General features: G+C 63.2%; 3 protein-coding genes across 3 annotated transcripts; 1 reads left to right on the top strand and 2 right to left on the bottom strand.

Annotated features, from left to right (window-relative positions):
- Positions 1-80: 80 nt before the first annotated feature.
- MNEG_7921 (Rae1-like protein) lies at positions 81-5438 on the top strand (the record flags this gene model as incomplete). Its single annotated transcript, XM_014043608.1, has 7 exons — positions 81-167; positions 718-811; positions 2974-3147; positions 3349-3705; positions 3931-4165; positions 4473-5193; positions 5427-5438. 7 exons carry the CDS (start codon positions 81-83, stop codon positions 5436-5438), a joined length of 1680 nt encoding a protein of 559 aa, XP_013899062.1.
- A 4083-nt stretch (positions 5439-9521) lies between these two features.
- Positions 9522-11036, bottom strand: MNEG_7920 (hypothetical protein; the record flags this gene model as incomplete). The annotated part of the gene is made up of 2 exons (XM_014043607.1): positions 9522-9659; positions 10305-11036. The coding sequence occupies 2 exons, from the start codon at positions 11034-11036 to the stop codon at positions 9522-9524; spliced, it is 870 nt and encodes a 289-aa protein (XP_013899061.1).
- Positions 11037-11467: 431 nt separating this feature from the next.
- Positions 11468-13196, bottom strand: MNEG_7919 (WD repeat-containing protein 78; the record flags this gene model as incomplete). The annotated part of the gene is made up of 3 exons (XM_014043606.1): positions 11468-12030; positions 12321-12816; positions 13149-13196. 3 exons carry the CDS (start codon positions 13194-13196, stop codon positions 11468-11470), a joined length of 1107 nt encoding a protein of 368 aa, XP_013899060.1.
- Between the last annotated feature and the right edge of the window lie 252 nt (positions 13197-13448).

Here is a 13448-nt window from a genome sequence, read left to right as displayed (position 1 = left end):
AGTTTGGCACGTTTGTGACGGCGGGCTCCGACGGCACCTACAACTTCTGGGACAAGGACTCCAAGCAGCGGCTGAAGGCCATGCAGAAGTGCATGTACGGGGCCGACCCCGCGCCCATCCCCTGCGGCGCGTTCAACAGCGACGGCAGCATCTACGCGTACGCGGTGGTGGGTGGCGCCGCGACGTGCGGGTTTGCGTGTGAGTGTGTGTATGTGTGTGTGTGCGTGTGTGTGTTACGGTTTGTATGTGTTTGTGGTAACACATACTCGTACGTGTGTGTGCGTTGTTTGGGTGGTCTTCACATGGGCATGGGGCCGTTCATGGCGTACGTTTGCATTGTGTACGCGGACGCGGGGCGATGCGGCCGTGCAACTGTCACAAGTGGCGTGCGTGCGCTTGGCTGGAATTCAGCGCTGCGAATGGAGCTGCAACGCACCCATGCCACCACAGGGGGCCGGTCGGCCCCCTGTGAGCGGTCAAACATCATTCAGCGGCTTCTACAATTTCGTCATCTTCAGTGCTGTCTCTTGTCCCTATCATACACACACACACGCACGCTCGCGCACCCACACGCGCACGCTTGCACACACACACACACTTACACACACACACACACACACATGTGCACGCATGCGCGCGTGTGCAACACACGCAGCAACACAACAACACCTGCAACACAACCTCACTCACACCCTTTAACCCCCTCCACACACACAGAGCTACGACTGGAGCCGTGGCTTCCAAGCCTACAACCCCTCAGCCATGCCGGCCGCCATCCTGCTGCACGCCACTCAGGAGAGCGAGGTGGGCGGTGGGGCACGGCCAGTGCTCGAGCGCGCGCACACACATGCACGCGGCATCAAGCGGGTCGGCGAGCGGCTGCTAGGCGTGCAGCTTGCATGGCTGCTGCCACGCGGCCCCATCGGCGGTCCCGAACGTCCCTTCGGCCCCTCACGCCGTCCTCCCCCGCGCCACCTCGCGCCCACGTTTTCAAAAGGTGAAGGCTCGTGCCAAGGCCCCAGCCACCGGACGCAAATAGGAGCGCCACCTGCAAGGGCTCTGCCCCTTCACTCGCCCCTCCTGCCAGCTCGCACGCACCGACCGCCTGCATCGTCAGCCAGCCGCCAGTCAGGCCCCCGGGGCGGTCACAGAGCTTGCCGTGCCGCCCTTTGGGTGCCACGCCCCCGCGCGCCCCGGCCCTGTGCGCTTTGGCCGGGCTGTTGCGCCGTGCACCCTGCTTGTAAGCGCGTCTTGCAGCTGTGCTGTGACGAGTGGGCGCTGCACTTGTCAGGCAGTACAGAGAACAGTGCAGCATCAGCGACGGTGGGACGGCCTTCATGCCTCAGGAAGCTCGAACCTGAAAGGGGAGGGGGACACCTGTGAGATGGCGGGACCCAGCCTGGGGCAAGGGCGGGGCTATTGCCGAGAAGCAGCCAAGGCTCCCTATTTAACCTTGGATGCTGCTGGCCATCCGATCAACGACCATCTCGAGAAATGTGCTCCCTAAAAGTGAGTGCACTGGTCGTGCCGCGCGTGACCAATGTGGTGCCTCCGTTTGCCAAGATGACGGGCAGGAGGCAGCGGAATGGGCAAATGCAGTCCCATGCCTGCCCCTGCACTTGTGGAGGGCGACCTGGCCCCGACACAACTCAATCTGGGAAGCAATTTAAGTTGCTTAGCGCACAATACTTGATATCCTCAACAGTACTCCGACGCAGTCGCGTACCGTGCTTCAGTCGCTGCCCGAAACACGTTGATCGACCGAGCCATAACATCAGGGCCCCTTTTATTGATTACACGTTTCCCTTCAAACGTCCCAACTTGCCCCCAGTCGCAAGGTCGGTGGCCGGACCACTGACGGTCAGCCAATTGGTGAAAAACAAGATGAGGCCTCAAGGGGGAAGCCCGAGAGGTAAGAGCGAGCTGACAGTCGTAGTGCATCGCGGAAAAGGTACAGCGTGCCGGCGCGGTATACGGCGACGCAAGAGCTGTGACTCACGTCATTCCAATCCGGTGTCCAGTGTCCGTGACACAACACATCATAGGGGAACTGCAGTGGTGGCTCACAACCCTGAAAAATGCAGAACAACATGCAACTTTTGTTAAGAATCGATCAATAACCCCATAGGCCAGGTTTGCGTTTGGCCAACGCCATGCTGCGTAGCAGTTTTTTTTACTCGGCCACTCCCCTGCCCTCCCCTCCGCCCCGCACCCCCCCCCCAAAGCCCTGCTCCGCTGCGCGACGCCGCTGATATGGCTGCTGCTCACCCTGGCCGCACAAGGCCTGCATGTTGTCGCGGCATCTTCCAGGATGGAGCCGATGGCGGCTGGCCAGACGTGCCGCGCAGTGGTTCCAAACTGCGCCACATGCTCGTACCGCTGGCTGTCCGGCAAGTACGCTTTGCTGTGCCTGACGTGCGAAACCAACTACAAATTGATCGTCAAGTCAAACGTGTGCTGTGAGTTTCCAGGGGTTGTATTTGGGCGGACGCATTGCGGGCAGAGCGGCAACGAATGTCGGAAACATATGAGGGCGCGGTGGCGGTGGTTGCTTCTGGATGCGGCTGGTCGTACTTGAAGGTGCAGGCCCTCAGCCGGCGCCTGGACGGATGGGGGGCGTGGAGTGGGTGCAGCAGACGGCAGAGTGCTGGGAGGCGATGGGGGGGGACAGCGGGTGCTGAGGATGCTGGCGCATAGAGGCTGCAGCAGTATAACAGTGGCGGCGTGGCAGGGCGGAGAGCCTATCTCATAGGCGGGACTGACGTCACCGCTGCAGCCAACCAACCAACCGTGGCGGCCCCGCCCCCCCCCCTGCACAGCGGCACGGGCACTGCCAGTGACATATGCGCCGCGATCTCAGGCTCTGCGCAGCCAGTGCGGCCCCTCCTTCGCTCCCATCCGCACCACCCCACCGACAGCCCCCCCCCACTTCCCCATCCTCCCTTCCCCCCTCGCACCCTGACACGCCCTCAGTCTGGGAGCCCACGTGCTTGGGCGGCTTCTATTGGGACTCCGCCACGGCCAAGTGCACGGCCTGCGGCTGGGGCTACTACTGCACGGGTTCCGTCGGCGGCGTCGTCAACCGCGTGGAGTGCGTGAACGGCACCACCACCAAGTCCATGTACGCGAGGTCCCCCGGCGACTGCTGTGAGTGCTCACTTGTTGAGCTCCCGCCGGTCCGCTGTGCAGTATGGGCGATGCTTCAGTGCCATGCACGCCAGGCAAAGAGGGCACCGAGGACCTCGCCTGTGTGCTTGGCCGGCAACCGAACAGCGGGTGTCTAGAAACCTTACAATTGCCCCGCCAACTCTGTCCGGCCGTTTCTCACCGCACCCCTCTGTTGTTTAGTCGCCAAGGCCGGCTATGGTTGGGTGCGTCCCGGCAACACCGCCGGCAACGCTGTGCAGTGCCCGGCCGGCACCTACAACCCCAGCGGCTTCACCAAGGCGCCCGCCAGGGCGGTTGCGCCGGGCGCCGTGCCCTGGGGCTGCCGCGCGTGCCCGGGTGGCCTGACGACCGTGGTTGCTGGCGCCAGCTCAGCAATGGCGTGCACGGCTGCAAAAGGGTACTACTTTGATGCTGGCAAGGCGGTGCCTTGCCCGCTCGGATTCTACAAAAACACGGTTTCCAACGAGAATTGCAAGCCCTGCGCAGACGGCATCACCACCCAGAAGACGGCGTCGGTTGAGCCCGAGAGCTGCAACCGTGAGTCTTGCTGGGTGCACGCCATCCAGGGCGCTGATGCGATGCAATGGATTGCAAGTGGCCAGCTGGCCAGCCCCGGGGAAGCACGGCGTGCGCGATGGCAATTGATGCGAAGCCAACCCGCGACTTGCTGCTGGAGGCATCCCCGCCTACCTGTTGCCCCTTCAATCACCTTGTCTGGCAACCCCCCCTCCCCTGCCTGCGGCGCCCGCCTATTATGTTCAGTCCTGGAGCCTGGCTACGGAGTGGATGCCCAGGGCAACACGACGCCATGCGATCGCTACAGCTTTGGCCCCGGCGGCCTGGTCTGGACGCCGGGCACCAGCCAGCCGTGCATCCAGTGCCCCCAGGGGTCCATAACTGACACCCAGGGGGCCGTGTCGATGGATGACTGCCGCAACCCGCCTGGCTACGGGCTCGACCCCGTCACAAATGCCTCCTCAATTTGCCATGTCGGATGGTGAGCTTTGGGCCCCGCCCAGGGGCATGGCGCAGCCCTCTCCCTGCATCCCCCTTCCCCCACCACTCGCTGGATACGCGTCGCGCCTCTTGCACCAACCTAAGCCGGCACAAGCCGTCAATATTGAGTGCACGTCGGTGGCAGTGGTGCCTGTTGATGATTGTAATGTTAATGAGCCAACACCAGCATGAAGGGACCACCGCTCCCAGTGCCGTTATCGCTCATCAGATGATACTTTCCTCCACCAAAGCCATCAGCCCTTCCACACTAAACCCCATCCTTTGCCCGCCGGTGGATGTGCTTGCAGGTACAGCCCTGGCTGGAACCGCCTCCCCTGCCTGGCGTGCGGCAACGGCTTCCTTACCGAGGGCAACGCCTCCATCCACAGCGACCAGTGCTATGTCCCCGCCGGCTACGGCTCTGGCGTATCCGCCGGGGTGTGGAGCGCCTGGCCGTGCCCTGCGGATACGTACGCCTCCAACACGGCGACGTGGGGCCTGCAGAGGGTGGACTGCCTCCCCTGCCTTGACCACATGGGCACGCGCAACCAAACAGCGTCTCAGGGCGAGGCTGCGTGCGTGACCGACCCGGGCTATGGCTACTACGCAAAAGAGGTCCGCATCTGCGAGATGGGATCCTGGTCGGCCGGCCTCGCCAGGGAGCCCTGCACGGCATGCGGCCTCGGCAGAACGACGGCCGACGACGGCGCGACGGCGCTCGAGGCGTGCGAGTTTGAGAGCGGCTGGACGGACGGCGGGAACGGCGCCGCGACGCCCTGCCCGCTCGGCAGGTTCAAGGAGCAGCTCGGCCCCCAGCCCTGCGACGCCTGCCCCAATGGCACCTACACCACGTTTTACGGCGCCAACCTGGTGTCGGACTGCAGCGTGTGCATGCCGGGCTACGGCGCCCCCGGGGGCAGCATCAACCCCCTGAAGCCGGCGTGCGCGATGTGTGGCTACGACACGTACAGCAGCGGGATGGGCGCCATGGCGTGCACAACGTGCGGCGCGGGCATGGTTTCGCGGATGGTGAGGGGGCACGCGACCAGGGGCCGGATTGCGCTTGCAAATGAGGGCGCACGCGCAGGCGCCCTTTTGCAGCTGTTTTGATCAATCATGTGGCTGGGGCACGCGGGGCACAACATCCTGCCATCAAGCAGGCTGAACCTGCTCACTGGAGGCACCCTGGACAACGCAGCTCGATACCACTGGCTGGTCAGGGGCAAGGCGCTTCCCCACCCAGAGCACCGTCAAACACCCAGGGATTGATCTGACCAAAATCGCCAATAATCTTACATGTTTGCTGCTTGCCAACCGCACTCTCATCATTATGTGACACGCAGGGCTCGACCCGAGCAGAGGATTGCGTCAGCCAGTTCCAGTCCAGCGGTGGCGCCAGCTCAAACCGCTTCGACACAGTCAGCATGGACCCCACCGCACTGACCGCCTCCGCTGCCTCAACGACGGCCGCTGCGTGCGCGGCTGCGTGCGCCGCTGCAGGCGGCGACGACAATGGATGCCAGGTTTGTTTTTGCATCTTGGGAGCGGGCTGGCCGCTTGGGACCCTCCGCACTCGCGCATGCAGCTGGGGCTCTCTCTTACCCTCAAACGCCCCCAGCCACAATCCTTGCTGCCAGGCCAGATGCTGGCCGCCCTTGGAGGGTGCAATTGCATTCCAGGCCTCTTCCCCTATCCACCCTTGCAAACCCCCCTTGCACCGCACAGTACTGGGAGTTCCGCTCTGCATGGCCAGAGGGAGAGAGGTGCAAGCTGCGGCTGCTGGGGCTGGCGCCCCCATTGAATTTCAGCAACGCAGATGTCAGCCCCAAAGTGCTGTTCCAGGTGGGTGGTGGCTGCACACGCACGCGGGCTAGCAGCGGTGATGGCCAGCAACAGGCACCAGCAGGGAAACCCGCTTCAGGCCCTGAAGCGGATGCAGGACCTGACGATCAGCTGTGCCAAATGCACAAGCATGGGCTGGCTTGTATGTGAGTTGAAGGAATCAGCAAGCTAGTACACATGTTGGGAGATGACGATGCACTCTGCTTACCGATTACCGCCAACCGCTCTGAGAGGCCTCCAACCCCTTGTGCTGAAACCTCCGTTCTTCGCCGCACGCATGATCAACATCGCACCGCTTCCGCGCAACTCTGGCGCCCACGTCCATGCGCGCCGCGCTCAAACATGCAGGTCAAGCTTGGGACGTATTCGGCCTACTATGCCCACGAGAGCGATTGGGCAAACCTCGGCATAGCCCCTGACACCGCAGAACCCCTTGATTACATCTCATTCGAAGACGCCCAGGCGGTCTGCGAGTCCCTCAGCAAGTGCCTGGGGATCAAATATGACCCGCAAGGCGGCGACACGCCCTGGAAGCTGTTTGCCGGGGGGCTTCTCGAGGGAGCTTCTTCTCAGGTTCGGGTTACGGGGCCTGCTTTGAACCCCTGGACGGCCCCCGGCAGTGACCTGGGGACTATCGTGTCGTTTGCCGCCAGTGCTGCTGGCCCCGGGGCCGTTGGGGGTATGCCCGTCAAGCCCATGGCAAACACGATCGCAAAGGCGACCGCACTGCGGGCGGCGGCAGCGTCGGCTGCCGCGACCCCCCTCCATCACGACCGCTGACGAGGCCGTGGCAGCCTGTCACCGACCTCTGGGCGTTCAAATCCATCTGGACCTATACATCACTGCTGGCTTTAAGTATGCCACTGCCTTGCCGGCGGGCCCTGAGCAGCGCACGGCATCACTGCCGCTGTCAAGATCGTCTGAGGTCGAGCGCCTTGCCCTTCCTTGGCATACTCCATTATTTACCCGCCCAACACCCACCACAGCCTTGGAAGTGGCAAGGATCTTAAACCATTCACAAGTTCGCTTGCAGCACCACATCTGTGCAGACTTCCATTCCCCTCTGATCTCTTTCATCTCTTGAGGGGGCCAGGTCCCCGAAATGCGCGACACACACGTTGACGTGTGTCTTTGAAGCAGGTTTGCCCTGCGGCTGCGTGGCTTCAGCATGGCGTTCAGTATACTTGGTTTGCCACGCATTGTACGGCCGGCGTCGACCAAGAGATAGAGCCTTGCCCAGTGCAGGGAGCGCCAGTGCGGGCGCGTAATGCACCCTTGACCTCACTTTCACGCAAAGGCGGAGATGTGTGTGCAAACATGCAAGAGCATGTCGCACCTGCCTCGCAACGCTGGGCAGGCGGCACAAAGGCGCACACTCACACGGCGCTTGTTCCCATTTGCTATCTTAGCACGTTTGCGCATCGTCAATGCGCACCCAGAGGTTGTTGGCCTGTCGAACGCGACTTTTAACACCAGGATTACTGTGGGTCTTTCCCTGATGCCTTTCTTTAGCACTCCTGCGTCTCACATCCCTTCCAATCGCTTGCAGCATCAGCCATCCCTTTAAGCCGCTTGCATCCTCCACGGGTCCCGTGTCGCATCCTGCTTTCGGCTCTTAAGCCTGCGTGGCGCTGCTGTGCGCAAGTGGGTCACCACATTTGTTGCGCATCTCTTTGCCCCTCCACTCTAAGTCCAGTTTCTCGTTGCACACACATCCAGAACTGCACACTCACTGGCATTTGCCTAAAGTCTGCAGAGTGTTTACCCCCTGCCCGCAGCTTTTGACCATGCATCCTCCATTCTACATTTTAGTGCGGCAATGCCCACGGGTGGTGATGGTGGCCCCTCGGACATACAGGGCGACAGGTGGTGGGTGGCGGTGGTGGCCACCACCGGGCCGCCGCATGCTGCTGAGAGGCGCTGCTGACATATTGGCCTGGAGGTAAAATGCAATACAAAGTGCCATGCGCCCCTTGCTGCCGCACCTGCGTATGCAGCGTGAGTTTGGTCATTGCCACCCTGATCATTCAGTTTTCCACACGCAGCCGGCACATACTCTCTGCACACGTCTCGCCTACGCACACAGCCAGGCCAGTCCAGGCCCGCATTCCAAAGATTTGCCTTGTCGAGATTCGCAATCCTGCCCACTTGAAAGCCAAGCACTTTGTTGTTAGCCGTTGCTGCCTCCCATGCGGCCAGCAGCAGCTTGTGAGAGTGACTTCATTGGTGGCTGCCAGGGCGCAGGGGTGCATGCTTTGACCTGCAGCGGATGATGGTCGAAGATATGCACCTGCACACAGCTTTGCCCTGCTGCCGCTTTCTTGCGTGCATACACATCAACCCCGCCTGAGGTTCATCGATCAGCCCTCTGATGATACTGCAGAAGCCATGCTCGCACTTGTATATTCACCGCAACCTTCCCTTCCCGTTTTTGTGCAACTGCATACCAGCAAGGCTGTGTTTGCAAGCTTGCTTTATGTGCTTGAGGTCACCCCAGACTTTTTGCGGGAGCCTCTCAGCTGCCAGTGGGCAGTCATCTCAGTGGAGCGTGTGCAGCAGGCAAGCTTTATGCTTGGAGCAGGCGGCAACTGATGGCCTGTGGCCTGCGAGGCTGAGGTTTCTGCACAGTAGCTTTCATCGAATATTGTGCTTGCAAGTGTGTTGTATGTGACACCAGGTGAGCAGGTCAAGCTCTCCTTGCGCATGGGCCAGCATCATGACAGCAGCATCAAGCGACGGAGGGGTGGTGCCCCACAAGCAAATACAACAGCAAGCAATTTGGTTGAGCTTGCATTCTTTTGATACCTTTCTGGTGAATTGCAGCCTAGACAATTAGCTTGCTCTGTAATTGCAAAGTCAGCTTACTGATGGCCTCAAGACATAGCGTACATCCTGATATGGTCATTAGAATGGGTTGGCGCGCAGCGCAGCAGACACTTGTTTGCTGTCCTCCAACAGTTGCTGCACCTCAGCGCATGCAGCACCCCGCTGTCTATATTTGCCAGCAGGGCAGTGTTGTAGCACTGCAGCAGCTGACGCTCCAGACTTGGCTGCACAGGGCCCAGGGCGGCAGGTGGCCCTTGTATTTGTTGATGTTGAGGCGATTGATGGCCACATCTGCCGCTGGCCTTACCCGTGGATGACGGTAGCTGTGCCGCTGACCTGCAGGCGCTGCTCTGGTGCACGCCACGGCAGCGGCCACGGCAGCGGCCACGGCACCGCATGGCACGGCAGCCGCCGCCAGGCATTCAATGTCTCCAAACCGCCTCAAGCGCCCAAGCAGGCTAAGTTGCTTGATTTTGCCTGGCGCCGCCGGTTAATCAGCACGGGCGACTTTCGGCTTATGCAGATGCGACCTGCAGGCAGCAGCTGCCCCTTCTGTGTCCGTGCAGGCCTGGTGCTGCACCAAGGACCGAACCGACGCCCCTATTTCTGGCCAGCATCAGCAGACAGGCCGGGTTCCTTGTTACTGGCTTTGATTGGTGGTATTATTGGTGGTAAGTGGGCGGCTCGCTCTATTTTTTGCTGAAGGGAATGCCGCCGGGCGCGGTCCCAGCCTTGGCCGCCTTCTTTTCCTTGTCGGCTGCGCGCTTGGCGTCCTTTGCCTTGCCGCCCTTCGGCTTGTTCATCTCAGATTTGCTGTTAGACTTGGGCTGCGCAAGCAATGAGGAAGATGGGGGGTGTTGGGTCAGCGGCCCAATCCATGGCGATGTGTATGTTGTAAGTATGTGCGACACAGCCGCCGCTGCATTCACACGCCGCCAGCTTAGTGCTAGCCGGGCAACAAAACGCCCCTAATCGAAACGCTTCAGCAATTCATAGACAATGCTACAGTGCCGGAGGCTCCGAAGCATCAACGAGTCGTTACTGTGGCTATCAGTTTCCGGGTTGTGCCAGCAACTCCGCCTCAATGCACGCGGCCTAGGCACAGCCTGCCTCTGCAGACGCTTGCCTTATATTCCTCCTTAGGTGCCATCTTGAAGACTCCTGGCCAGTTTTGGAGCGCAGCAACCTGATCACGTATCTGATCTCGCGCCAATCGCCTACTGTTGCTCGAAGAGACCAGAAATAGGGTAATGCTGCTGGAAAAATGAAGCAATATTTTGCGTACGATGAATTAAGCGTGCAAGCATAACCTCAATAAACAAACCCAGCTGCCGCAAGCGCGCCAGAGCCTGCTGGACTTGCTGCTCGCACATTTGACGTCGAAGCCGCGCGAGTCCGACCGCCCGACGCCCGCGCCGCTGCGTCCGCCTGTGCTGCGCGCTTGTCGCTCAGCTGCCAAGCCGGCACGCGACCGTGAGCTTGGGGTCGTAGCCCCCAGACTGAAACTTGCCGTCCGCGGTGCCGTAGTTGCACGGAAAGTCGTCGACCAGCGCGGCCGCCTGGGCAGCGCCGTGGTACGTCGCCACCACAGCGCAGTCCTCGGAGTGCCCCTTCTGCCCGCCGCCGTTGTGCGAGTTGGGCTCGCCGCGCGCCCAGGGAAACCCCACGCCCACCGGCGCGCCCCCTGCCGCCCACACCCAGCCGCCGGCGGGCTCGGCCGCGCCGGGGGTCTGCGCCGCGCCGACATATGCGTGGAACACCGCGCCCTTGCTCTTTGCCAGCGACAGGGCGAGGGCGGCGAGTCGGGCGTACTCCCCTTGGTTGCGCCAGGAGGCCAGCTCGCCGCCCCTCACGGCACAGAATGCGGCCGCCCATTCAAAGTTGGCCTCGAGGGGCTTCAGGTGCCGAGCCAGGATGAAGAACGTCGGCCCGCCGCCGGGCGCCGCCGGCGCCGACGTCACGACCGGCGCTGCCGCCGCGCCCGCGAGCAGGGACTGCCAACGCGAGAGCAGCGCTGCGCGGTGAGCGGCGCGGGCGCAGCCGGCGCCGCACAGCACGCCCGCCTGCCACAGGCCTGAGGGGCTGCTGGGTCCGGGGCTGGCGGCCTGCGGCGCCGCTCCGGCTGCTGTGACTGATAGCAGCATGCAGCAGCCCAGCAGCAGCAGCACCACCCCTGTTCGCCGCAGTGGTGCTGACGAGCGCATGCCCGGGCGTGGTGAAAATAATTTGATGCGATTCATACGGATGTGTACAGCAAGCGTTACACGTGCAGAATGGGTTGTTGATCGGGCTGGACAGTCGGTTGGTGTCTGAGCGGCCTGGACGTACCCTTTCAGCGGTGACTTGCACTGTAAGAGTTCAGGCTTCGCGGACGCAGCGCTACACAGCACGCAGTACGGGCAACCACGGCTATCTGGAGGGCAATCACCCCAGCGTCACCAGCCCAGGTCACCCTGTCATGAGGTACAGTAGGAAACGTTGCAACGGCTGCCATACCAGCACAGTGGCTACGCCACCCAACACGCATGCCCTCAGGGACATCAAGATTCCCAGTGATGCCTGGCAGGTTGCGAAGCTGCAGGTATACCGAGCCACGCACTAAACCAACACCGCAATCGAGCGACGCACCAGCCGCTCAGGAGCCGCCACGCCCCGTCGCCGCCGCCGCCGCAGCCGGCGCCTTGGCCGCGTTGGCCCTGATGGCTTCCTCCAGCCGCGCCATCTGCGCCTCCCTCCCCTCCCCGCGCTCGTCCGAAAGGTTGAAGGCCCGAAACACCATCAGCCCGCCCGCGTCCCCACCAGCGACGAGCACCGGCGCGCCGCGCGGCGCAAAGCTGACCGCCGTCGCGCGCGCCTTGGTGCTCACGTGCTGCGCGGCGGGCCGCAGCGTCGACGCCGCAAAGTCCCAGACCTCAAGCCTGCCGCCCGACGTCACCGCGGCGAACGCAGTCGAGCTGCCCGGGCACCACGCAGCGTCGACCACCTCCTCGCCGCCGCCCTGGAATGATATCAGCGGCGCCCCCGCGCGCCCCTCCTGCCACAGCCTCAGGCCGCCATCCCCCGACGCCGACAGGAAGAGGTCCTGGCGGTACGGCGACCAGGCGACGCGGTGTACCGCCCCCAGGTGGCCGCGGTACGACTCGAGGTACTGCCCGCTGTAGGAGGTGCTGCACTTGTGGACCCAGCCGTCCTCGGTGCCTGATGGGTGGAGGGCCCAGGGGCGCGCGGGGCGGCGGGTGAGACGCTGGCGGGGCGTGCGGCCAGGGGACGGTGCGTGGGCGGCGCGGAGAGGCGGCCAAGCTTGCGGACTCGCATGGCGGGCACGCCGCAAGGCCGGCTTGGGCGATTCGAGGACTGTACTGCCCTGCTTCTCTGCAGGGGCCTGCATACACGCATGCGGCTGGGCTCTGTGCGCAATCAGCACCTTTCCCCTCCCCCGCGCACCTGCCCCTTGCCTCTCGCCAACCCCCGCTGCATCACCCGCTCACCTGCCAGGTAAATGCTGCCATCCCTTGGGCTGAAATCGAAGCATAGACCGCCGGCCGAGCGGCTGATAAACGCGTCCCTCTCCACAGCCGCACCCACCAGCGGCTCCCGCTGCTGCCCCCGCCCCCGCTGCTGCTCCCGCTGCTCCTGCCGCTGCTCCTGGGCGGGGTGCCCGTCAGGCTGAGGGGGGCGCCTCGTGCCTGCCGGCTGCTGCTTATCTCCCGCCGCGGCGCCTCGGTCTGCACGCGCCTGCGTCTCCCGCTGCTGCAGCTGCTGCGCCGCTGTTGCACCCGCCGCTGCTCCCGCCGCCGCCGCCTCCTCGGCCCTGCGCGGCGCGGGCGGCAGCCCGCCGCCGCCGATGTGGTGCGGCACGCGGCGCAGGCGCAGCAGCACGGTGTGCTCCAGGCCTTTCTCTGTTGACCACTGCACCAGGCGGCCGTCTGTGCTGATAGACAGCAGCACCTCCTCGCGCTCGGGGCCGCGGTCCAGCCAGCGCACCTGTTGGTTTTCAGGCAGGATATTGAGCGGCTGGGCGGCGCGGCAGGGTGTCTTTTTGATTCAAATTTCAACCCTCATGCGCCTGGATGGCTTCAGAAGCCGGCGACCGCGGGGCGTGTATCAGCTTTATCCTATCCCATGCAAGGTTCCGTGCAAGAGGAACCAGCACGCTTGCCGACGCCCCGGGTGCCGCCTCTGGGCAGGAGCGGGGCGGCGCAGTTCTCGATATCCCCCCTCTTATGAGACAAAAGCCGCGGGAAGCATCGCGGGCCTCAGTGCAGCGCGAATGCGTCCTCCCGAGCTGCAGTTTGGCGCGATCCGGCGCGCCGCACCTGCCACACGGGCCCGGCGTGCTTGCCATTGGAGACGGTGCTCTGCATGACCGGCGCCGCCGCCGCGCCGGGCCGCACGTCGTGCACGGCCACCGTGCCGTCCCGCAGGCCTACGGCCAGCAGGCTGGGGTTGCGGCGGGAGAAGTCCAGGGAGGTGACGCCTGGGAGGAGCAGGGAGGGTGGGGGCGGCGGGTTGTGTGTGTGTGTGTGAGAGAGAGAGAGAGAGAGAAACAGAGTGTGTGTGTGTGTGCGTGCGTGCGTGCATGTGTGTGTGCGTGTGTGTGCGTGTGTGTGTGTGTG

The sequence above is a fragment of the Monoraphidium neglectum genome (genome assembly GCF_000611645.1).
Source record: "Monoraphidium neglectum strain SAG 48.87 unplaced genomic scaffold scaffold01450, whole genome shotgun sequence".
NCBI classification, from domain to species: domain Eukaryota; kingdom Viridiplantae; phylum Chlorophyta; class Chlorophyceae; order Sphaeropleales; family Selenastraceae; genus Monoraphidium; species Monoraphidium neglectum.
The sequence above is the reverse complement of the archived record's forward strand: the minus strand, read 5'-3'. Positions and strand labels throughout refer to the sequence as shown.